The following is a 26,445-nucleotide window of genomic DNA, read 5'->3' on the forward strand; positions in this document are numbered from 1 at the left end:
GTTTCTATCGGCACTGAAATGTTCAGAAACTTTTTTTAGAATACCAAATACGATCAGAAAACGTTAATATGGTAATCCTCTCTGAGCTTTCTTTAAGGTATTTGAAATTAACAAGAATAAAAAACTTAGGCGTAGTTCCTTCCTCTCTACGAGAGTGTCGGAGCAACACATGCTTTGAGATTATTTCGATAAAAAAACACATTAAAAATAGATTCTCATGCCAATTTGGGCAATCTCCCTCTACGAACTACGTTAATTATTTCTTTATTATAATAAGAAAAAAAACTGCAACAAAATGGATTCTTATCAAGTCATAATTACAAAAATTATGGGTTTCCAATAAAATATACCCTTTATTTGCCACTTAAAATAGAAAAAAGAAGGTTCGTAATAATACCATAAGCTGATCGCCGTGTAATGATTCAACTGATTGGTTGAGAAATCGACCATTTCTATCTACTCAGCAGTCTCCTCCTTTCTTGAAAGGGTGGAAGTTGTTAAGTAGAATCAACTCGTCTGATCTTGCTTTCGACACAAGCAGTGAGAAGCTACAGATTTTTTTGCTTTAATATAGGCTATAATAAACTTGTTGTTCCGACTTTGGTAATGAAAGTAACGGTATATTTGTGCTCGGGGTGGGTTTTTTCTTGAGAAAAATTTCCACTTTTTAACTAGCTTTTTTGACGGAATTTTTTAATATCATTCGAGAGCTATTGTTGTCTTGAGCGTAAATTTGAAAAGATATTTTACTTGAGATCAATGTTGGTAAAGTTATGGGGGTTTAAAGATTGCCATTTTGGCCAATTTGGGACAATTAACTTGCGATATAAATCGCGCTATTAACGCAAAAGCGGAGATTTTATCCGTCTTAGAAATCGTTCCAAATTAGCTCAAGGAAGCTCATAAGCCATAATTGAGTTGTTAATAGGATAAAAATCTATCACTCTGTACTTAATATGACGTGTTGGGGACAAAAAATTGAAAATTAAAAAAATTATTTTTGTTTTATTACATATAATTTTTTCATGTTTTTACTGCTCCATAGACCTTAAGAGGCAGTCAGAACTTTCAAGGCTTCGCCCTGATACGAGCAGTCTTGTTTCTATTAGCGATTCTGCGCAGCACTTGTGATAAGAACGATGTGCCAGAGATGCTGCGTATCAAATTCACTTTGAAGAACAGCGACAAATTACAAAATTTTACAAACAAGTTGAGCTACTACAAAAGTAGTTATGCCGATTCAATCAATCTATATGCCTTATTATTTAAGGCACTTGACGAAACGAAACCAGATAAATGCAACAATGGTGAAGAAAGGAAAAAATTGGAGAAATTTAGGAGACGGCGCGTTTTTTTTTGCTTTCTTCTGAATTAAAACGAATGCGAAGATTGAATGAAAAAACAAGAAACTTTCAAAAATTGTAAATTAGGAGAAAAACCTCAAAAAATACAAAAAAAAGAATACATGCGCATAACCAAGCGAATAAAGTTAACCCAAATTTGGGTCAATGGGTAAATTTCCATGTTAATATCTAAAAATTAAAACCTACGAAAAGTCGTTCGTGTTTTTTCACGTCATTTCCGCTGCCGTAATTGGAGAGCGCAAAAAATGCATTTACACCTAAGTGCATTTATCAATGAATAAATGTGTATGATTGCACTTCAGTAGTTATTATAACAATTAGACTTCCTGAAAAAAAAAACCAATCGACAAGACCCATATAAATGGCATAGAACCTATATAAGTTGCATATATTTAGTTTTACAAGTACAATATTTAGCTTTAAAACCGATAAGTGGCATATATTTAGTTTTACAATTTTTTTAAACTCAAGGCTAAAAACCATTTATTTCTTTCAAACTATGCAAAACAAGGCGACTTAAGCCCATGAAACGTAACTCGAAACCATCGATCGAAACAAAACCAAAAAACTTATCCAAAATCAAATTCGATAAATTCCCTCACAAAAAAACCGTCAGTTTAACTCTAGTTTGCAGAAAAACAGGTCCCGGCCGGGTTCGAACCGCAACCCTTTGCGGTCTCAAGCAGTTGGGCTACCTCTACTCCAGATGAAGTTGGGCTTCAAAAAATTTGAGCAGAGATATTCTAAAAATCACCAACATTCTAAACTAATTTGAAAAATTATGTCCTTTTCCCCTCAGAACACGCGCACGCACGCAATTTTTTTTTTCGATTTCACAACGCTGCAAAAAGAGCTCAATAGGCCGATATAGACAAGCCAAAAGTTATTAAGCCGATAAAAAAGTTTTAAAAAAATGAAAATTTAACATATCGAGCTAGTAAAACTACAACCAATGTAAAAAACAAGTTTCGATTCGGCCGGACTTTGAAACTGCTAAAACACTTAGAGCAACTACAGTGAAAATTGTTTGTAGCAAAAAAACGGTTCTTAGATGTTGCAACTAATCCATAAAAAGCATTAGCAGACAAATAGAAGGCCGATTTTTTTTGAACTGGAATAATTACCGTTTGAAAACAAACCCTAGTCAAATTCGATTCCAGGACCATTGCCATCCCAGGCGTATTCGTTACCTCCAGACTATGTGTTCAGGAGACACTAAAAAATTCAAAATAATTATGAACCAAGGTACTACCAGGAGTCCAGATGAGTCCTGTGAACAAAATTATCGCAAAAGCAAAGAAATCAGAAGTCAAACCGAGAAAACGTAAATTTGAGACTGAATAAATTTTAAGAACTTCATATGAAAAAAAAAAACGAAAATAAATCGCGACTTATATTAGAGACTTAACTACGTTCATCGACTCTTACAAAAACAGATATGGTCTCGGATTCGAACGATTGCTCCTTCACGACGTAATCCCGCTCTTTACCACCAAACTACTGGACCGACAGGAGGGACAGTGTTATGCAAATTAACTTGATTAATAAAGCGAGCTATCAAATGATTCAAGTGATTCTGTTAAACTAGTTTTTAACCTGAAAAAAAAAACAAGACTATATTCGAGTTTGATAACGCTTGCTAATCGCAAGCGTAAACATCTATATTTGGCTAATCGGCGGTATAATAATTCTAAAGGCACCTCCTTCGCCATAACTCTAATTTTAAGAGGGGAGCACGCGCTAAAAATACGCACTCTTTCGGCCTGTTTTCAATCCAGCATTTGCTTACAGCGCCGAAGCTTTTGTAGAATTGAAGCCTATTTGTTGTTTTGATAGAGCTCGGAAAAATAAACTGAAAGATCAAAAATGGTCAACAAACTTTTCGGCAATTTCTTAAAATCCGCAATCCCCGTGATTTGAATAACCAGACCAAATAAATTGAAAAAATATATATCAAAAATTTTTCAAATATTACCATATCATTTCTGGTAAAATATGTACAACATGTTTCTACACCACCCATGGTTGTTTAAAAGTGACCCAAAAACGTTCATTTTGAGCATTTTAGTTTTGTTTATCTTGTCCGGGTAATTTAAATCAACTTTAAATCAAAAATAATGGCCAGACAGTCAAATTTCAAGCGGAAAACAAAACCGAGAGGTTTCGATAAATGAAATTTTGGTTTTGTTTCAATTCCGCTATTTTTCAGTCGGTTCACTTTCTATTAACTTCTGCAGCTGCAGCTATAGTATTGGTTGCCTGTAAGCAGATCAGTAGTTCGATTCCTGCACAGATCTTTAGTCCTCAACGCAGCCGGGATCACCCACAATGACAACTTACCTTTTTCAATTAAATATTCTTTTTCAATAAAACTGCAATTCAATTATATTAAATGCAATATCATTCAAATCAAAAAATTATTTCGTTGATTTTCAATTTTGACTTAGCTTTTGACAAAAACAAAAAAACGTTTGCTTTCGCAAAAAAATCCTTAATAACAACCAGCGAGAATTCATTTGAAGGCATAAGTAAGTTGTCGTAATATGTGATATTCCGAGCAAAAATATTCTCCAACTTTGAACCACGCAAACTATTTTACAAATCGAGCCTTGAAAATCCTACTGTATCTTATAATCAATTAAATCTTCCAAGTTTCTTGCTACAATCTTTGGTATTTGTATTTCTATCTTTTGTAGTTTGAAATTGATTTTTTATATGTATATCCACAAAAAAATTTCAGATCCACACCTGTTTTCGGTAACCAAAAACTTCAGATCAAGCTCGAGAAATTGACAATTTTTGGGGGTATATTTTACGTGGTTAGAAGTTCGAAACCTTCAGGTTTTGAATTAAAATTCAACTCTGCTAATGAAGATAAATTAAACTTGATCAATTAATATCAAAACTGAACAATAACTGATTCAACTTTGTTTTTGAAACGAATGCGTTCTAACTCGATTTGGGATTGAAAGTGACAGAAGTCAAACGCATCACTTCTAATATTTAGGATTTAGTCGCATTTACATACGGATGTAGATGTTGCATACAAAAATATAATTGTTCCGACCATTCGAAAAATGTGGAAACTTTGTTTTAATTTTTCATTTTTTTATTGCCACGCAAAATCAGCTACCACAAATAATCGCCGGATTGGATCGAGTTATATATGATATCAAAGCACTTTCAGCCGTCGCGATTTGAACTAACTGAAAAAATTTCTCTCAGAGTTGAGAAAAACCGGTTAAAAATTTAGAAAAAAAATATATAAGTTAGTCGTTGGCAGCGCAAAAATGAGAAATACAGCTAGGAGTATAAAAACGTAACTACAATTTTAAAAATCTTGTTACCAAATGGTACTGATTTCCACAACGAGGCGAAGCTGAGCTTCGCACCAGTTGCGATTCAAATATGAATGACTATAATTAAAACCAAACAGAAAAAATTGAAAAACTTCATAAAATCGTGTTTGTCAATAAAAATTTCAACGAAAGCCCAAAAAAATTTGGAAAAATTGCCTGAATCTTCCGAAACTTTACAAAGGAATAGTGGAAAGAAACGCTATGAAGAAACCAAATTTCCAAAAAAAAAACATTTCTGCGGACTGACAAAAATCTACATAAAACGAAACTTGTCTTTTTGCAAAAAATACAGTTATCGACTAGAAACGAACCCTCGGGCTTTGTCGCACCAAGTATGAGGCTTAGAGAAACTTGGAAAAAGCTGAAACTTCAAACGAAGTCGGGCTACGGGAACTACGCCGACAAAAATAAACAGACGGAAAATAGCCCGAACGAAAAAGCACAAAACCTCTATTTAAAAAAAAAACAGGTACTGACCGGATTCGAACCGCAAGCCTTTGCGATCTCAAGCAGTTGGGATACCTCTACTCCAGTTGCGCTGAACAATTGATTGAACTAAACTTGCAATCAGCAAGCGGTAACAAAGCCGAAAAAATCTGAGCAGAAACCTTTCACAACGAAAAAACTCAAAAAAATTCTGAACTAATGAAAATATTAGGTTCCTTGTCCCCTCAGAACACACGCACGCACGCACGCACACAAAACTGACAAATCAATCGATTCATTCCGAGGATCATTTGTGGTATCTGATTTTGCGTGGATAAAAACTGAAATTGAAACACACCCGAAAAGAAAAATCCTCTCCATTTTCAATGATTGAAAAGAAAAACATTTATGAAAACGTAGATCAGAAAAAATTTAAAGGAGAAAACGGAACAGGTCAGATCTTGTCGGTCTCTCGTTTCTCACAAGCTCTCTCATCTTTGGAACTTGCCGTCAAAATAGACCGCGATGGGGAAAACGCAAACTAAACTTTTTGGACCCGAACTAGACCAGCTAATGAACTTTGTAATAAAAAAATTGATTAAAGACATTGAAATTTGAAAATGTCAAGATCAATCAAAAACCAAAAACATGCTGAAAATTTTCTACCCACTCTGTGATTTGAAAACCAAGCGCCTTTTGTTTTTCTTCTGGAACCTAGTAAAATTAGCTGAGCAATATATGGTGTTTTAATTGATTTCCAAATATAATGTCAAGAAAATCGCGATAATAGTACAATATGCAGCAGATTGAATTGTTTGTTGTTTTTAATTGAAACCAAAACTAATAACTTCAAGTTCATTTGATAAGTGAGGAATTGTTCGAGAAATTATCGAACATTATTTATACTTTGTTTATTGGTAGTAAGGTCGAAGCGATATTTTACAGAAGATTAACTATGTAGGAAAGAGTCGAAGCTGAGCTTCGGATAACTTGCCTTACAAAGAAAGCAAACCATTGCAAGCTACTAAATGGGCAGTGAGATGGAAATAACTCTGTGGAAAAAAAAACTGAAAATACGAAACAAGAAACAAACAAATCAGAGAAAAACATGAAAAACACAATCACTAGCATTAAGCAAGCTTATAGTTTTTTCCGAGCAACTACTAAGCCAAATATACGTGGTTAGACGCCAAATGATCCAAATCAAACGTACCAGAGGAAATGGTTGTCATAAAACTGTTCAACACTTTTTTGGAAAAACGAAAAAAATCAATCTAAAAAAAGACAAAAAAAACACAACAACTAGCATTAAGCAAGTTTTTAGTATTTCCCGAGCGTCCAGTGAGCAAACAACACGTGATTAGATGCCAATTGATCCGAAAACAAAAAACCAAGGGAAATAGTTGTCATAAAAAATCAACAATCAACAAAGTTTGAACTTTTAAGTTTTATACCACCAGCCGACCTGTTTTATTAAAAACACTAATAATCATTTTTAATCTTATATCAATGTAAAACAATTTCACTATATCGACAAAACGAGAGCCAAAAAAACGGAAGTTATCAAATTTTAAAACTCGAAAACTTTTACAGCCTTCCTGAACCACACGCCAAAGCCTTTAAATATCCCCTTCAGTCTACGCAATATAAATTGAATATTTCATTAAAACAAAAGCTGAACCTAATTAACCAAAAAAAAACTGAATAAAATTACTGAAAATCAGAGTTGATAAATGAACTACAGAACAACTTCCAAAAAAACTGTTTGAACAAGAAAACCCAAGCAATGGAAAAACTGCTTGAAGAGCATTTAGATAATATAAAATGCATTATGAAAAAACGGAAAATGAGCCGACAAAAATTAGTGCCCAAAGCCACAAATCCAAAAAAAAATCAACACTTTTTCAATAAAGTATTTGACAAAATAATTACAACCTAAAATGATACAAGACTGCTCGTATCAGGGCAAAGCCCTGAATGTTCCGACTGCCTTTTAAGGTTTATTGAGCAGCAAAAATACATAAAAAAAATTAAATGAAATAAAATAGAATGAAATTTTTTTTTCTAAAATTTGAATTTTTTTAATGAAAATCATCCCCCCACACGCCATATAAAGTACAAAAAGATAGATTTCGTTCCTTGTAACAAATCAATTATGGCAAATAAGCTTCGTTCAACCAATTTGGAACGATTTATAAGACGGATTAAATCTCGCTTACGCGTTAATAGCGCGAATTATATTGCGCGTTAATTATCCCAAATTGGTCAAAATGGCAATCTTTAAACCCTCATAACTTTACGAAAAATAATCACAGGTAAAATATCTTTTCAAATTTAAGCTCAGGACAACAATAACTTTTGAATGATATAAAAAATTCCGTCAAAAATGGCTAGTTAAAAAGTCGAAATTTCTCTGAAGAAAAAAAAAAACCCACCCCGAGCACAAATATTCCGTTACTTTCGTATCGAAAGTCGGAACAATAAGAAAAAGTTTTATTTGAAAGTGAGCGTATTAGCTTGTATAGTAAAAGAAATACATTTAGTCAGCGATATGCGTGCGATGTAAGAAACACGTCTATTTTGTTATTTGATAACGCTTGTTGCTCGCAAGCGTGAAAAAATATCTAAATACTATAGCAGCACATGGCTCCAATGTTATCAGTGGCCAACTTGAATCACTTTTGAATCAAGCACACGTATTGATCATTACATTGTGAAAATTATTCCAGAAAAAGTCAGGGTTTCCAAAAAATATTCAATTGCAGATCATTGGCCAATATTTTTGAATATTCAAAAATCGTGAAAGTTCTTCAACTAGAACTTTAATATTCGAAATGAAAGAATTAGAACATGACTTTCTTGAAAGTGTCTTCTGAGCAGACATGAAAAAAAACTATTGACAGAGGATGTCATAGTGACAATTTGACAAGTTGTAAATGAACTACTGACTTCCACAAAATTACACACTGTTGGGCCAGTTCGTAATCAATTTTAACGCCAAGAAATAAAAACTTTCATTAAAGCCATTTGTGAGAACGAAAAGCTAGAGATTTACATTCAACGGGATAATTTAAGGATATTGGGATATTCAGAGCAAAAACAGCGAGATGCAAGAAGGAACAACATATTCGAAAATTATGATCAAATCGTCACCAAAAATACATAAAAATCGATAATTGAAGCTGCAAAATTTACTTCTTGGGATTTTCATGACATGCTCATTTTCTTCATCGATGCAGACACGCACAGGCCTTAAAAATCAGCCAATGATTGTACAATGCTTGAGAAGCCTAGCCAAATTATACATTTTATGTGGAAAAGCTGCACAAAAAAATGAACGGAGCTTTCAAATTGATGCATTTGAAGGTTATCCAGGTCCACGACCAAAAGTTACGCGATTGTGGAAGTACAATGCCCAGATCCATGGGCTTAAAAGAAAGCAAGAATAATTTCTAGGAAAGTAGGAATAATAAAAGCTGGGCTACTCCTTGAACGATGTACTAATTATTTTCCTCTAAAAAATTTTTCAGCATCAATTCGATTCTTCTGGATCCTAGTAATGCTAGCAAAACAATGTCTGGTGTTTTAAATAATACCCAAAATATGCCAAAAAATGGCTATGTTGGTACAATATGCAGCAGATCGAATTGTCAGTTGTTTTTAAATTAAAGTTAAGTCAAAAACTGAAGAAATTGTTGAGAAATTCTCCATTCATGTTCGTATCTTCTTTATTAGTAGTATTTTCGAAAGCTATATTTTACAGAAGATTAATAACGTAAAATATATCTAAAGACTAAGGCAGCAAATGCCTCGAATGTCATCAGTGGCCAACTCGAATCACGTCTAAATCAAGCTCACGTAATGACCATTACATTGTGAAAATAATTCGGAAAAAAAAAACAAAGTTTGAAAATAACATTCAATTGCCTAATTTTTTTGAATAGTCGATTACTACGTGACAGTTTATCATTTCACATGAAAATATGAGAACAGGTCAGCTCTGAACATGTCAGCTTCGAAAAAACTCAATCTTTTTGATAAAATGATAGAACTAAAAAAATGACACTGGGAACAGTTGTTTAAATTGAAATGTGCGACAAAACAAAAAAAATAGGCAAAACAGGTTAACAGCTGAGAAGAGAAAAAAATAGAAAAAACAGTCTAGGTCAACTAAAAAACAAAACATTTATACCCAGAAGTGTGGTGATGCTGCGCAGGACTTGTGAAAAAAAGATGTGCCAGAGACACTATGTGTTCAGGAGACACTAAAAAATTCAAAATAATTATGAACCAAGGTACTACCAGGAGTCCAGATGAGTCCTGTGAACAAAATTATCGCAAAAGCAAAGAAATCAGAAGTCAAACCGAGAAAACGTAAATTTGAGACTGAATAAATTTTAAGAACTTCATATGAAAAAAAAAACGAAAATAAATCGCGACTTATATTAGAGACTTAACTACGTTCATCGACTCTTACAAAAACAGATATGGTCTCGGATTCGAACGATTGCTCCTTCACGACGTAATCCCGCTCTTTACCACCAAACTACTGGACCGACAGGAGGGACAGTGTTATGCAAATTAACTTGATTAATAAAGCGAGCTATCAAATGATTCAAGTGATTCTGTTAAACTAGTTTTTAACCTGAAAAAAAAAACAAGACTATATTCGAGTTTGATAACGCTTGCTAATCGCAAGCGTAAACATCTATATTTGGCTAATCGGCGGTATAATAATTCTAAAGGCACCTCCTTCGCCATAACTCTAATTTTAAGAGGGGAGCACGCGCTAAAAATACGCACTCTTTCGGCCTGTTTTCAATCCAGCATTTGCTTACAGCGCCGAAGCTTTTGTAGAATTGAAGCCTATTTGTTGTTTTGATAGAGCTCGGAAAAATAAACTGAAAGATCAAAAATGGTCAACAAACTTTTCGGCAATTTCTTAAAATCCGCAATCCCCGTGATTTGAATAACCAGACCAAATAAATTGAAAAAATATATATCAAAAATTTTTCAAATATTACCATATCATTTCTGGTAAAATATGTACAACATGTTTCTACACCACCCATGGTTGTTTAAAAGTGACCCAAAAACGTTCATTTTGAGCATTTTAGTTTTGTTTATCTTGTCCGGGTAATTTAAATCAACTTTAAATCAAAAATAATGGCCAGACAGTCAAATTTCAAGCGGAAAACAAAACCGAGAGGTTTCGATAAATGAAATTTTGGTTTTGTTTCAATTCCGCTATTTTTCAGTCGGTTCACTTTCTATTAACTTCTGCAGCTGCAGCTATAGTATTGGTTGCCTGTAAGCAGATCAGTAGTTCGATTCCTGCACAGATCTTTAGTCCTCAACGCAGCCGGGATCACCCACAATGACAACTTACCTTTTTCAATTAAATATTCTTTTTCAATAAAACTGCAATTCAATTATATTAAATGCAATATCATTCAAATCAAAAAATTATTTCGTTGATTTTCAATTTTGACTTAGCTTTTGACAAAAACAAAAAAACGTTTGCTTTCGCAAAAAAATCCTTAATAACAACCAGCGAGAATTCATTTGAAGGCATAAGTAAGTTGTCGTAATATGTGATATTCCGAGCAAAAATATTCTCCAACTTTGAACCACGCAAACTATTTTACAAATCGAGCCTTGAAAATCCTACTGTATCTTATAATCAATTAAATCTTCCAAGTTTCTTGCTACAATCTTTGGTATTTGTATTTCTATCTTTTGTAGTTTGAAATTGATTTTTTATATGTATATCCACAAAAAAATTTCAGATCCACACCTGTTTTCGGTAACCAAAAACTTCAGATCAAGCTCGAGAAATTGACAATTTTTGGGGGTATATTTTACGTGGTTAGAAGTTCGAAACCTTCAGGTTTTGAATTAAAATTCAACTCTGCTAATGAAGATAAATTAAACTTGATCAATTAATATCAAAACTGAACAATAACTGATTCAACTTTGTTTTTGAAACGAATGCGTTCTAACTCGATTTGGGATTGAAAGTGACAGAAGTCAAACGCATCACTTCTAATATTTAGGATTTAGTCGCATTTACATACGGATGTAGATGTTGCATACAAAAATATAATTGTTCCGACCATTCGAAAAATGTGGAAACTTTGTTTTAATTTTTCATTTTTTTATTGCCACGCAAAATCAGCTACCACAAATAATCGCCGGATTGGATCGAGTTATATATGATATCAAAGCACTTTCAGCCGTCGCGATTTGAACTAACTGAAAAAATTTCTCTCAGAGTTGAGAAAAACCGGTTAAAAATTTAGAAAAAAAATATATAAGTTAGTCGTTGGCAGCGCAAAAATGAGAAATACAGCTAGGAGTATAAAAACGTAACTACAATTTTAAAAAATCTTGTTACCAAATGGTACTGATTTCCACAACGAGGCGAAGCTGAGCTTCGCACCAGTTGCGATTCAAATATGAATGACTATAATTAAAACCAAACAGAAAAAATTGAAAAACTTCATAAAATCGTGTTTGTCAATAAAAATTTCAATGAAAGCCCAAAAAAATTTGGAAAAATTGCCTGAATCTTCCGAAACTTTACAAAGGAATAGTGGAAAGAAACGCTATGAAGAAACCAAATTTCCAAAAAAAAAACATTTCTGCGGACTGACAAAAATCTAAATAAAACGAAACTTGTCTTTTTGCAAAAAATACAGTTATCGACTAGAAACGAACCCTCGGGCTTTGTCGCACCAAGTATGAGGCTTAGAGAAACTTGGAAAAAGCTGAAACTTCAAACGAAGTCGGGGTACGGGAACTACGCCGACAAAAATAAACAGACGGAAAATAGCCCGAACGAAAAAGCACAAAACCTCTATTTAAAAAAAAAACAGGTACTGACCGGATTCGAACCGCAAGCCTTTGCGATCTCAAGCAGTTGGGATACCTCTACTCCAGTTGCGCTGAACAATTGATTGAACTAAACTTGCAATCAGCAAGCGGTAACAAAGCCGAAAAAATCTGAGCAGAAACCTTTCACAACGAAAAAACTCAAAAAAATTCTGAACTAATGAAAATATTAGGTTCCTTGTCCCCTCAGAACACACGCACGCACGCACGCACACAAAACTGACAAATCAATCGATTCATTCCGAGGATCATTTGTGGTATCTGATTTTGCGTGGATAAAAACTGAAATTGAAACACACCCGAAAAGAAAAATCCTCTCCATTTTCAATGATTGAAAAGAAAAACATTTATGAAAACGTAGATCAGAAAAAATTTAAAGGAGAAAACGGAACAGGTCAGATCTTGTCGGTCTCTCGTTTCTCACAAGCTCTCTCATCTTTGGAACTTGCCGTCAAAATAGACCGCGATGGGGAAAACGCAAACTAAACTTTTTGGACCCGAACTAGACCAGCTAATGAACTTTGTAATAAAAAAATTGATTAAAGACATTGAAATTTGAAAATGTCAAGATCAATCAAAAACCAAAAACATGCTGAAAATTTTCTACCCACTCTGTGATTTGAAAACCAAGCGCCTTTTGTTTTTCTTCTGGAACCTAGTAAAATTAGCTGAGCAATATATGGTGTTTTAATTGATTTCCAAATATAATGTCAAGAAAATCGCGATAATAGTACAATATGCAGCAGATTGAATTGTTTGTTGTTTTTAATTGAAACCAAAACTAATAACTTCAAGTTCATTTGATAAGTGAGGAATTGTTCGAGAAATTATCGAACATTATTTATACTTTGTTTATTGGTAGTAAGGTCGAAGCGATATTTTACAGAAGATTAACTATGTAGGAAAGAGTCGAAGCTGAGCTTCGGATAACTTGCCTTACAAAGAAAGCAAACCATTGCAAGCTACTAAATGGGCAGTGAGATGGAAATAACTCTGTGGAAAAAAAACTGAAAATTAAGCAAGCTTATAGTTTTTTCCGAGCAACTACTAAGCCAAATATACGTGGTTAGACGCCAAATGATCCAAATCAAACGTACCAGAGGAAATGGTTGTCATAAAACTGTTCAACACTTTTTTGGAAAAACGAAAAAAATCAATCTAAAAAAAGACAAAAAAAACACAACAACTAGCATTAAGCAAGTTTTTAGTATTTCCCGAGCGTCCAGTGAGCAAACAACACGTGATTAGATGCCAATTGATCCGAAAACAAAAAACCAAGGGAAATAGTTGTCATAAAAAATCAACAATCAACAAAGTTTGAACTTTTAAGTTTTATACCACCAGCCGACCTGTTTTATTAAAAACACTAATAATCATTTTTAATCTTATATCAATGTAAAACAATTTCACTATATCGACAAAACGAGAGCCAAAAAAACGGAAGTTATCAAATTTTAAAACTCGAAAACTTTTACAGCCTTCCTGAACCACACGCCAAAGCCTTTAAATATCCCCTTCAGTCTACGCAATATAAATTGAATATTTCATTAAAACAAAAGCTGAACCTAATTAACCAAAAAAAAACTGAATAAAATTACTGAAAATCAGAGTTGATAAATGAACTACAGAACAACTTCCAAAAAAACTGTTTGAACAAGAAAACCCAAGCAATGGAAAAACTGCTTGAAGAGCATTTAGATAATATAAAATGCATTATGAAAAAACGGAAAATGAGCCGACAAAAATTAGTGCCCAAAGCCACAAATCCAAAAAAAATCAACACTTTTTCAATAAAGTATTTGACAAAATAATTACAACCTAAAATGATACAAGACTGCTCGTATCAGGGCAAAGCCCTGAATGTTTCGACTGCCTTTTAAGGTTTATTGAGCAGCAAAAATACATAAAAAAAATTAAATGAAATAAAATAGAATGAAATTTTTTTTTCTTAAATTTGAATTTTTTTAATGAAAATCATCCCCCCACACGCCATATAAAGTACAAAAAGATAGATTTCGTTCCTTGTAACAAATCAATTATGGCAAATAAGCTTCGTTCAACCAATTTGGAACGATTTATAAGACGGATTAAATCTCGCTTACGCGTTAATAGCGCGAATTATATTGCGCGTTAATTATCCCAAATTGGTCAAAATGGCAATCTTTAAACCCTCATAACTTTACGAAAAATGATCACAGGTAAAATATCTTTTCAAATTTAAGCTCAGGACAACAATAACTTTTGAATGATATAAAAAATTCCGTCAAAAATGGCTAGTTAAAAAGTCGAAATTTCTCTGAAGAAAAAAAAAACCCACCCCGAGCACAAATATTCCGTTACTTTCGTATCGAAAGTCGGAACAATAAGAAATAGTTTTATTTGAAAGTGAGCGTATTAGCTTGTATAGTAAAAGAAATACATTTAGTCAGCGATATGCGTGCGATGTAAGAAACACGTCTATTTTGTTATTTGATAACGCTTGTTGCTCGCAAGCGTGAAAAAATATCTAAATACTATAGCAGCAAATGGCTCCAATGTTATCAGTGGCCAACTTGAATCACTTTTGAATCAAGCACACGTATTGATTATTACATTGTGAAAATTATTCCAGAAAAAGTCAGGGTTTCCAAAAAATATTCAATTGCAGATCATTGGCCAATATTTTTGAATATTCAAAAATCGTGAAAGTTCTTCAACTAGAACTTTAATATTCGAAATGAAAGAATTAGAACATGACTTTCTTGAAAGTGTCTTCTGAGCAGACATGAAAAAAAACTATTGACAGAGGATGTCATAGTGACAATTTGACAAGTTGTAAATGAACTACTGACTTCCACAAAATTACACACTGTTGGGCCAGTTCGTAATCAATTTTAACGCCAAGAAATAAAAACTTTCATTAAAGCCATTTGTGAGAACGAAAAGCTAGAGATTTACATTCAACGGGATAATTTAAGGATATTGGGATATTCAGAGCAAAAACAGCGAGATGCAAGAAGGAACAACATATTCGAAAATTATGATCAAATCGTCACCAAAAATACATAAAAATCGATAATTGAAGCTGCAAAATTTACTTCTTGGGATTTTCATGACATGCTCATTTTCTTCATCGATGCAGACACGCACAGGCCTTAAAAATCAGCCAATGATTGTACAATGCTTGAGAAGCCTAGCCAAATTATACATTTTATGTGGAAAAGCTGCACAAAAAAATGAACGGAGCTTTCAAATTGATGCATTTGAAGGTTATCCAGGTCCACGACCAAAAGTTACGCGATTGTGGAAGTACAATGCCCAGATCCATGGGCTTAAAAGAAAGCAAGAATAATTTCTAGGAAAGTAGGAATAATAAAAGCTGGGCTACTCCTTGAACGATGTACTAATTATTTTCCTCTAAAAAAGTTTTCAGCTTCAATTCGATTCTTCTGGAACCTAGTAATGCTAGCAAAACAATGTCTGGTGTTTTAAATAATACCCAAAATATGCCAAAAAATGGCTATGTTGGTACAATATGCAGCAGATCGAATTGTCAGTTGTTTTTAAATTAAAGTTAAGTCAAAAACTGAAGAAATTGTTGAGAAATTCTCCATTCATGTTCGTATCTTCTTTATTAGTAGTATTTTCGAAAGCTATATTTTACAGAAGATTAATAACGTAAAATATATCTAAAGACTAAGGCAGCAAATGCCTCGAATGTCATCAGTGGCCAACTCGAATCACGTCTAAATCAAGCTCACGTAATGACCATTACATTGTGAAAATAATTCGGAAAAAAAAAACAAAGTTTGAAAATAACATTCAATTGCCTAATTTTTTTGAATAGTCGATTACTACGTGACAGTTTATCATTTCACATGAAAATATTAGAACAGGTCAGCTCTGAACATGTCAGCTTCGAAAAAACTCAATCTTTTTGATAAAATGATAGAACTAAAAAAATGACACTGGGAACAGTTGTTTAAATTGAAATGTGCGACAAAACAAAAAAAATAGGCAAAACAGGTTAACAGCTTAGAAGAGAAAAAAATAGAAAAAACAGTCTAGGTCAACTAAAAAACAAAACATTTATACCCAGAAGTGTGGTGATGCTGCGCAGGACTTGTGAAAAAAAGATGTGCCAGAGACGCTGCGTACCCGCACCGGAGTTCCATGGATAATAATCGATTATAATATAAAACTGTTGTCTAAAAGGTTGCCATTATAGTCCATTATTGTTGCAAACTTAGACCACGAAAAAAATTAGATCGTCATTATAATCGATTAATTTCGACAATCTATTACACAATCCAATAAACTCCATTATATTCAATTATAATCCATTGATTATAACGGATTCTAATCTTTACATTTTTTCTTGCAAAATCATTTGCAAAACTTGCAATGTTTCTGCGTTACTCACGGACTACTCGCAATCTAAACCTACTCAAATTGACCTCCCCTCACTTTGCCACCCATCCGCAATTGCTTCTCCCCCCTCCCCCCTCACAACTGCATTTAAACCAGTCCCCTACGTTTATCTCTAGGCCCACCCCCATGTTTACTAAAAATTATTGCCAAGCCCAACCCCCCCCCCCCCCCAAGTTACAGTGTCCCCGTTTGTTTACTATTGAACGGGGACGGGAAAGGGATTTACTCATTGTGAACAACAGCTGTTTACCCCCATTCTCCATTTTAACCCCCTCAGCCAAGTTTTTGTTCCATCCCCCTCCCCCATTTTGGAGGGGTTGGGTAAACCCTACCCCCAAGCTGAGGATGGGTAAACTGTGGGATGGGGGTCAAACTGGGGAAGGGGGTTGTTAAAAGAGGTGATGGAGTGTAGAAAAAACAGAAAAAAAATTAAATAAATAAGTAAAACCTTATGTGAAAAGTAAAAAAATATGAAATGTGATACGTAGCAACTGCACGAAACAGGAAATGAGATAACTCTGAAAAAAAATTTCAAAATTCTTAACTTCTCAAAAAATACATTATAATCGATTATAATCTCTCATAATGAATTGTAATGATTAAAACATATTCTGATTATAATCCACTTTTAATTGATTATAGTCGATTTTATTTGATTATATTGACATAAAATGCCAGGCTCATAATCCATTTTTGATGGATTATAATCGATTAATTTTGCAATCATTATCCATGGAACTCCAGTGCGGGTATCAACTTGACCTTGAAAAACAGCGACATATTTCAAAGTTCAAGAAACAAGTTGAAAGATTACAAAAGTGAGTATGCGGATTCAGCCGTTCTACAAGCTTTATTATTCAAGGCACTTGACGAAATGAAAGCAGGCAAATGAAACAACGATGAAGAAAGAGAAGACTCGGAGAAATTTAGAAGACGGCGCGTTTTTTGCTTTCTTCGAATACGAAGGTTGAACAAAAAATTTCAAGAATCTTTCAAAAATTGATAATTTAGAAAATTTCAAAATAGTACAAAAAAAGGAATACATTCCTTTGCGCCTAACCAAAATGCACTGAAAAACAAAAATAAACAAAAAATTTTTTGTCACGCGCAAAAAATTACATTTTCAAAAATACGGTTCTATATTTTCATTTTATTACGCTAGCTAATTGCAAGCGTAATAGTAGGTTTTCTGAATGTATTGGAGTCTCGAAACAATTTTGTAAAAACCTGATTGGACTAACATGGAAAAACTGGAAGGTTTCGAAAAATGAGAAATTTGGAGCACTTGGAACAAATGATTACTCGGATGTTGTTAGAAGCTTTAATAACCACTTCGCAAACGGTCGCACAAAAAAAATTACATCGCTAACAAATTTATACCGCAAACCTATCGATTGAGGCACGCTTCACGTGAGGTTCCATAAAACCCCTCAGCGTAATTACTTCAGAATTTAAATAACATATTTGATGTCTAAATTTTGAAAAATGCGAATTTTTAAGTTTTTAATTCTGTAATTTTTGTGCATGTTTCTGGTACGTTGAAAGTAATTTTTATTTTTCAAAAAACAGCACTTCGATTAATCATGCATAAAAGCTCCATAATTCTTATGCGCCGCTAAAAAGCACGCCAATTTGCAAAAAAGTATAGCTCGTTTTTGGTATCATAAGCAGCTTCTTTTTTGCATTTCGTCGAAAACTTTGACGACATTGTAAATTTCACAAAACTTGATAACTTAGAATAAATGTATCCCAAAATTTCGATCGATGAGCACAAAATGAGTTCAAATTAAAATCAAAGAACATTCGGCAAACAAAAAAACTCGGTAAAACAGTTGTCAAAACATATTTCATAATAGTTCAACTGTTTTTTGATCCTTTCTATATCTCCTACAATTATACATTTTGATATTAAAGTAATAAGATGTTTCGAGAGTTGTTGGTTTTCGCTGCGTTCTTCGGAAGTTTATATTCCAAATCTATACCGAACTTAAAATGGAGCTACACAAATGGTGAGTTTATGGCAATCTGACTTTTTGGTGCCGCTACAACGAACTACAGGGCGCAGTCAGTTTTAGCTCCACTTTTAACTTCTAGCAAAGGGGGGTCGTTTTTATACTTCTTTTTACAGAATAAATAATGATCCAAAGAAGTCATTAGAATACATCGCTTTAAATCAACTGTACATAATATAGATTATTATATTGCATTTTCTGCCGATTGAAAAACGTTTTTTTTTAAGGGACAGAAGTTTGGAAGGAAGATTTTAAAGAGAACTGTGCCGGAAAGAAGCAGAGTCCGATAAACATCCTTTCACATGAAACGGAAAATGCGGCGGATGATTTGCCCCCGTTCAAGTTCAGCGACGCGTTCAAAAAGGACATTTCCGATGTGAACTTAACGAACAACGGGCACAGTCTCATGGTTTCATTAGACGGGGTGAATGACCACGATCTGACGATAAGCGAAGGGGGATTGGAGGGGGAGTATAAGTTGTCGATGATTCACTTCCACTTTGGCGAAGGAAACAACTCCGGCTCGGAACATACGATCGATAACATACAGTCTCCAGCCGAGGTAAGTGAAAGATATCTCTAGCCGAGGGATAAATCGAAAGGATTAACAATAAAAGTATGATTATTTAACAGCACTGAAACAATCAAAAACAAACACAAGAAATGGTCGGCACTTAATCAGAAACCAATGAACACGCTTAAATGAGAATTTCATGGAAATTTATAGGAAATGGTGCCTCACCTTCAAGGAGCAACCTAGAAACGTGAAAACACTCTCATCACTAACTTCTCTATTGATCGTGCTAACTTACAAAAGATATACAAACAAAAACATAGCTCTCAAAAAAGTCTACAGTATAGGAAATAGGGCGCCGAAACACCTTCTTAGCAGAAAATTTTTTAATCCCAAAAAATGCAACACATTTCAAAAAAAATTGCCTGAAGCAAGAAAAAAAGCAACACGAGCTCCTTTATGACGTAAGAACGGATGAAACAAAGTTTGCATAGAAATTGCGAAAGAATCCGGTTTTAAGAGCATTGTAGGTCATCCCTGATCTGGGCTTAGTGTTTCGGACCTTCGCACTCTCTTTGATAAGAAGAAGAATTAAAAACTCGATGTTACTTATTTTTTAAACCAGATGAAATAACTGAAAAATAAATCAATAACAAAAAGCTGCGGCTAACAAACCCATAAAAGATGCCCGAAATTTGAATGAAACCAATTTAGATACAAAAAAAAATAAAGATTAAAAGCAACAACAAAAGAAAAAGATCTTGAAATTAAATTTAAAATTTCGAAAAAGGGTAAGGAACAGCCTCTCAACAAGTTGACCATCTATGGAAGATTGGATTGCTCAAATTCAATGACATTAGTTAACCGGTCTTAAGAACATTGTAGACCATACCTGATCTTAGTGCTTCGGACCTTTGCACTCTCTTTGATCAGAAAAAGAATTAAAAACTCGAAGTTACTTATTTTTTAAATCAGATTGATTAACTGAGAAAGTACATCAGTAACAAAGAGCTGCGGCTAACGAACCCATAAAACTTGCCAAGTGCTGTCCGAAATTTGAATGAAATCAGTTTAGATACAAAAAATAAAGACTAACTGCAAGAACAAAAAAAGGTCTTGAAAAAGATTTTAAAAACTCAAAAAAAGGTAGGGAACAGCCTCTCAACAAGGTGAGCATCTATTGAAGATAGATTGCTCAAATTCAATGACATTAGCTTTAATTTATTTGTAAGAAAAGAAGTTACAATGGATAAAAACAATTTTTTTTGCTCAAAAAAAGAGAAAATTTACTAGTCGTAGTCACCTTTAACCGGTTTTGGTACACAAACTTCAACTTGTTCCTTTAGCAGTAACTGCTTCTTTTAACTATACCTTCTCATCTAGAGTCTCCGTAACATAAATTTCACTGAATGGGGTCTTGAGAGTCTGTAGACGCCTAACAACCGATGCGGCATTAACCCGTGCGGCAAATCCAATTGGGGGCTTTCAAACACCAAAAGCAAATTGAAACTGCACAATATTACGCGTCTGAGCTCTTCAATAGGAAAATCATATTGGTTAAAATACAAATCACCAACAAAAAAATTATCAGATCTTCATTGCTTAATGTGAAAACATCGCTAAATTGGTGAGCAATTTTTGAAAATTTGCATGCAAAAAAAAGCAAAATTGCCGAGTGGCAGTAAAATTTGCCTAAGTAAATTGAAAAGCTTCATTCTCCGGGAAATCAGTGACGCTCGTTACATTTTGCCTTTCAGAGTAGTTATTGTCATCAAAACTAAAACCATCCTTCTAGTATTGTACGAGGGCGCATCGCATTTGAAATTCGTTTAGAAATTGTCCTTGAGATTGATCGCCAAACGGAATATAAAATTTCAAATATATGGAGCTCGTGAATAAAATTTTTTTCATCAAAGAATACAATTCGTAAGCTTTCGACGAACGAAATTTAAAAAATTCATATACAAGGAGCTCAAGATTTAAAAAAAATTTTCGTCAAAGAATACACTTCGTAAGTTTACAGAATTTCTTTTAAGGTAAATCAAAGATTATTTCTTGTATCATCAAAAGGGAAAAAGATCTTTTTAAGTAATACATGCGTATAATAGAAAACCGTATTTAATTTCTGGCCAAAATTTAAAGCTATAGTATTTGAGTGAAACAGTTTTAGGAACTTAAGGACGCATTTTCGGAACGATGCCACAGTGTGTTCTCAGCTTAGTTAGAATGAAATCAATAAGCACTTTAAAAAATCACTTGGCATCTAAATAAACACCAAGATGCTTGAATGATGAAAAAGCTTTAAAAGGTAAGTTATTGATATGAAATTGATATTTGGAAGCACTACTTAAAGAAACTCCATTTTGAACTTTTTCATTCATATTCAGCGTCAATATCTTCAACCATTTGCTGACAGCTTCTAAGTACTTATTCAAGTTTTCAACGGAGCAGTTTCAATTCTTTAATAGATGTCGTCTGCAAACAAAAACTTCTCTAAAAGTCCAAAAATTTCGGAAGGTCGTTTATGTGTATTAAGATAAAAGTGGGTCTAAAATAGAATATTGAGGAACGCCACACTTTAAACTCCACCACGATTTCTTTCCTTCAAGTAGCTTAGAAACCAGTTCAAATGATTTCCACTTACGTCATACATTTCTAATTTCAGATTACGGGTGTCGAAAGCTTTTTTAAATCGAGAAAAACTGTTCTCTTGGCCGATTTGCTCAAATCCAAACAACGCTTCTCAATATATCTGCAATTGCATCAGCAGTGCTGTGAATTTTGGAGAACTTAAATTGTTTGATATAAACATGTGAGGTAACTTTCGAATTAGTTTTTACTCTGTTGTACATTTCTCGCTCAAACATCTTGCTCCATGGTACAGTTCGAGATATTCAGCTTTAATTACTGACCTCCTTTTCTGATCCATCCTTATACAAAGGGCAAACCACCGCCTGCGCAAGATATGGAAGTATCTGTTAATCCTTTAACTTCATTTAAAAACCTATATTTTTGCCTTGAGCCACCATTACATTTGTTGAAATTTCCAAAGTAATAAAATTTCTTGCAATTCATAACTTAGTTTCATTATTACTTTGGGCAATTTCAAGGCCTAATCTTGCCCCTGGTGCATTTTCGTTTTTAATAACAGGTTTTTTTAAGCTTGTAACGTTTTGCAACTTGACTTATAATATGAGAAGCTAAGCATTGACTTTTAGATTTTCGTGCTGTTGCTTTGGATGTTTTCTGTAACACTATCGTATGTCGACTGGAATCCTTGAAATAGATCATCATTTGCTTCTGTTAGGTCTAGTGTTGCATATTCCTTTAATTTATGCATCAAAGCAACATTAAAGCCATCTATCTGCAACTGAGATTCAAAGAACATGGTATCACGAGTTCTTTTTGACAATGTAACGCTGGTGGTTGTAGGATATAGCTCGACAACAATTGGGTAATGACCAGCAAAAAGACTGATCTTAAGCGTTTAGGCGAGTTTAACATCAACATGCTTTATTATTATATGGTCTAAAAGAGTGTCTCAGATACTTACTATCATGGATAGTTGATTGAAGATTGGGTTGAATCTAATACTTTCGATAGCATTAATGTATTTTGATGAGAGATTATTGTTCCGACTTTCGATACGAAAGTAACGGAATATTTGTGCTCGGGTGGGTTTTTTTTTCTTCAGACAAATTTCGACTTTTTAACTAGCCAATTTTGACGGAATTTTTTATATCATTCAAAAGCTATTGTTGTCCTGAGTCTAAATTTGAAAAGATATTTCACCTGTGACTATTTTTCGTAAAGTTATGGGGGTTTAAAGATTGCCATTTTGGCCAATTTGGAACAAATAACGCGCGATATATTTCGCGCTATTAACGCGTAAGCGGAGATTTAATCCGCCTTAGAAATCGTTCCAAATTGTTTCAAGAAAGCTTATATGCCATAATTGGTATAATAATAGGAGCGAAATCTATTTTTTTGTACTTTATATGGCGTGTGGGGGGGGGATGATTTTCATAAAAATTTTCAAATTTAAAAAAAAAACTTCATTTTATTTTATTATATTTAATTTTTTTTTTATTACTGCTCATGAAACCTCAAAAGGCAGTCGGAACATCCAGGGCTTCGCCCTGATACGAGCAGTCTTGTTTGTTTTGAGAACATAACGTTAAAATTACCGCTTATTATAGCTCGATGCTTTTTGGTGCTAATATTTTATAACACCTCATCGAAGTCTTCTACAAAAGCAAATTTTATCCGTATTTTTATCCATAATATCAATTGAATATTTTTATCATTTATACATGTTTATTTAGATTCATTTCGTATGCACGAGCGACTCGTTCGAAAAAGGCGAAATGGGCAAATTGGCAGTACTTAGTTTTCTCGTTAAGGTGAGTATATGCTTTCTACTCAGGACATTCGATGGAAACACCATAATGAAGTAGCAAAGATTATTTTTATAGTCATTAGCAATCCATGTCTTTTTCTGAAAACAAGAGCAGAAATTGTTACAAACTAAGATACAAACAATATCGGTCACTTTTTAAAATTTTTTTATTAACAGTCACCATTCACTTTAGTTTGACGCCGAAAACACACGAGTCAGCGAAGGGGTGAAAACCATAGCGTCTAAGGCGCATTTGGTCAAGAAAAGTGGTGAGTTTTGTTTAACTTTGAACTCATATCTGAATAAAAGAATTATTATTTCGAACAAATGGCATCTACAAAATGGCTCCAATAATAAGCAAAAAAGCGAATTTGTTCACAACACTTACCCTGAAAACATTCATATAGGAGTTTGCATTAACTGTCGCGACTTTTTAAACAGAACGCGAAAAACTATCAGTTCCCTTTGGAGCAGAGCTGTCAACGCAGAAGCGAATCTGCATTTTGCAATCACAAGCAAAAACAGCAAAAAGGAGCTTTGAAATGCAAGAAAATACAAAAATAAGCAAACAACCTTTGAAAAAAAAGAAAACAAATTGCCAACTATGGGCTAATCTTATCTAATGAAATATTTGGAACCCAAAAGGCGCCCTCTTTAGCAGACGAGAAATTCAATATTTTACAGCACATCTCTGTATTTGATACAGGTGAGAAGACGGAACTTCCTGCATTTTCTCTGTCATCTATCATACCCCTGGATAATTCACACTTCATGGAAAGATACTACAGATACCAGGGGTCCTTAACCACGCCCAAGTGCGACGAAATAGTAGTGTGGACCATATTCATACACCCACTCTACATTTCATACGAAGAGGTGAACAAAGAAAAGTTTTCATATTTTTATCACAGGCGTTAGAGCCCCAAAACTAAGAAAATTGGCTCTGGAATTGGAATTAATTTTTTGCAACAAAAACAGCAGCAACCCAATGAAGCGAAGTTTTCTATAGTTAGGATTAGTTCACGACTACTATTGATTGTACATAAACCAGCCGGAGTATAAACCATAGCTACCATATAAGCCATCCGAAAAGGCGTATTTGTTATATAATAGTTATGTAAAAAATATGTTACAGTTACGAAAGTCACACAAATTTCATTCTTGTGACGTAACTTCTCGTCTGGCTTGCATACTATGAGCATTTTTGGCTGTTTCATACTTCGGATGATTTATTTACACTCAGTAAACTATGCTGCTCCTATCGACGAAAACCACATTTTCTATGTACCAGCGTAAGAATCTTCAACCTTAATCTTAACTTTCGTGTTGCAGTATGAGAAACTACAAGTTGGGCTGACTGAAGACGGCGATAAACTTGTGAACAACTTCCGCCAGGTGCAGCCTCTGAACGGGCGAAAAGTTCTGCGATCTGTTTCACATGTTCACCGGAGATGAAAAATTGCTTCAGAAGATATACAGAGTCAAAAGGGCGAAAACACTAAATGAAAAAAATCTGGTCTCTTTATAGTTCACAGAATATGGAGCACTCTGAATCAACTGAATTTATCAGAACTATCTTTTGTGATTGACTATTTTGAAAAATCAGAAACTTGACTTTTTGTTGAAAAGAACACAAGAACTGCTTTCGAGAACAAAGAAAAAACATCGAAACCAAGATTTTTTTCTTTTTTTTGAATTTCTGGAAATCAACGCCTTTACATCTTCATATCATTAGAACTCAGTTTTGAGAAACTTATAAACATGTTTCAAATTCTCTGCCCTTTTGTTTTAAAAACAGCTGTTTTTAGGTGACGAAAAAATTCAAATTTCACAAAGAGGCGATTCGGAGCTTAGCACCACTTGCGATACAACAGAAACAAAAAATTTACAAAAAAAATGAAAATTGTAAAAAAAAAATTGATTGTTGATGTGTTGATAAAAGAAAGAAACCAAAGGGCCCAGCTAAAGCTGGAGGTACCTGTTTGATCTTTAATGAATTTGTTATACTGATGCAGGATGCGGTGGAAAAAATCAAAATAGCAAAAATTGGACTTTGCCCAAAACCTTGGTTGTTTTTCTACTAATAAAAGCGAGAAGTGAAAATTCTTGAGAAAATTGGAATTTTCGCAAAGAGATCACTTTTTCTAACAAAAAAGGCGTCGCAACCTAAGAAATGGCAGACTAGTTTTATACAGAGCCGAAAAATTTCCGAAAACGGTCAAAGTTTCAAAATTTATGCCGTTAGGCTTTCAAAAACCTGTTGTTTTGATTAAACCATTGATATCAGATTTTGCAGGATAGATATCGAGAAAAATAAAAAAATCGAAAATCCTAGCTTTTTGTGTGAAATATTTTGCGCGTTGTCAATTTTGCAGGAGAGTTTCCCACAACTCGTTCTATCCATTAAAATCAAAATCTCTGATGTAGGACGGTCGTTTGGAGAAAACGAAAAAAAAACCTTGAGACATGGGTAAATTTTTTGAAGGCGGTAGACAGTGGGGTAAAGTACTAAGAGACTGTGGCATTCTGCATGGACACAAAAGAGTCGGCGGTCTTTTCACTGGTACCCTTTTTGAAAATCGTTTACTTTCAGTTATAAGAAAAAGTAAAATTTGTGCAAAAAGGATTCAAAAAAATTCCGACGCAAACCAAATAAATTATATTAAAAAAAAACCCAACCCCATCCATTTTCATAGTACCTGTTTGTTTCAAAGATGGATACTAGCCAAACAAGTCAAAAGGGTCTTTGATTTTCAAGTTAGCAGCGGAACAAAACTTTTGAAGAGGAAACAAAGCCGACAATCTTTGAGCAGAAACCAGTTGAGCAAAAAAAATATATTTAAAATTAAAAAAAAATTTTATGTCCCCACTCAAACTACAATGAACAACACTTGCATTTGCATCTACAGTGAATTACGCTGAAAGCACAAGAAGAAAACTCCCCCAACAACTTAGCAGACAACAGTTCACCAGACAAACGAAAGTCCAACTTTTCAATTTTTACCAAAAAAAAACTTTCTATTGCTACAACACACTAAAAAAAAAACGAAGTCCAGCCGTAACTCAA

General features: G+C 33.9%; 1 protein-coding gene across 1 annotated transcript; it reads left to right on the plus strand.

The window, feature by feature from the left end:
• Positions 1-18,374: 18,374 nt before the first annotated feature.
• On the plus strand, positions 18,375-24,833 carry LOC134841639 (carbonic anhydrase 9-like). Its single transcript, XM_063857672.1, has 5 exons — positions 18,375-18,462; positions 18,693-19,027; positions 23,305-23,382; positions 24,024-24,254; positions 24,711-24,833. Exons 1-5 carry the CDS (start codon positions 18,375-18,377, stop codon positions 24,831-24,833), a joined length of 855 nt encoding a protein of 284 aa, XP_063713742.1.
• The last annotated feature ends 1,612 nt before the right edge of the window (positions 24,834-26,445 follow it).

This window comes from Symsagittifera roscoffensis, chromosome 3 (assembly GCF_963678635.1).
Source record: "Symsagittifera roscoffensis chromosome 3, txSymRosc1.1, whole genome shotgun sequence".
NCBI classification, from domain to species: Eukaryota; Metazoa; Xenacoelomorpha; order Acoela; family Convolutidae; genus Symsagittifera; species Symsagittifera roscoffensis.

Excerpts from the sequence above, each read along its gene's own strand:
- LOC134841639 (XM_063857672.1), top strand. The coding sequence starts at position 18,375 with ATGTTTCGAGAGTTGTTGGTTTTCGCTGCGTTCTTCGGAAGTTTATAT. Across the intron at positions 19,028-23,304 it reads ACATACAGTCTCCAGCCGAG|ATTCATTTCGTATGCACGAG; the intron begins GTAAGTGAAAGA and ends ATGTTTATTTAG. Across the intron at positions 23,383-24,023 it reads TACTTAGTTTTCTCGTTAAG|GCGCCCTCTTTAGCAGACGA; the intron begins GTGAGTATATGC and ends GGAACCCAAAAG.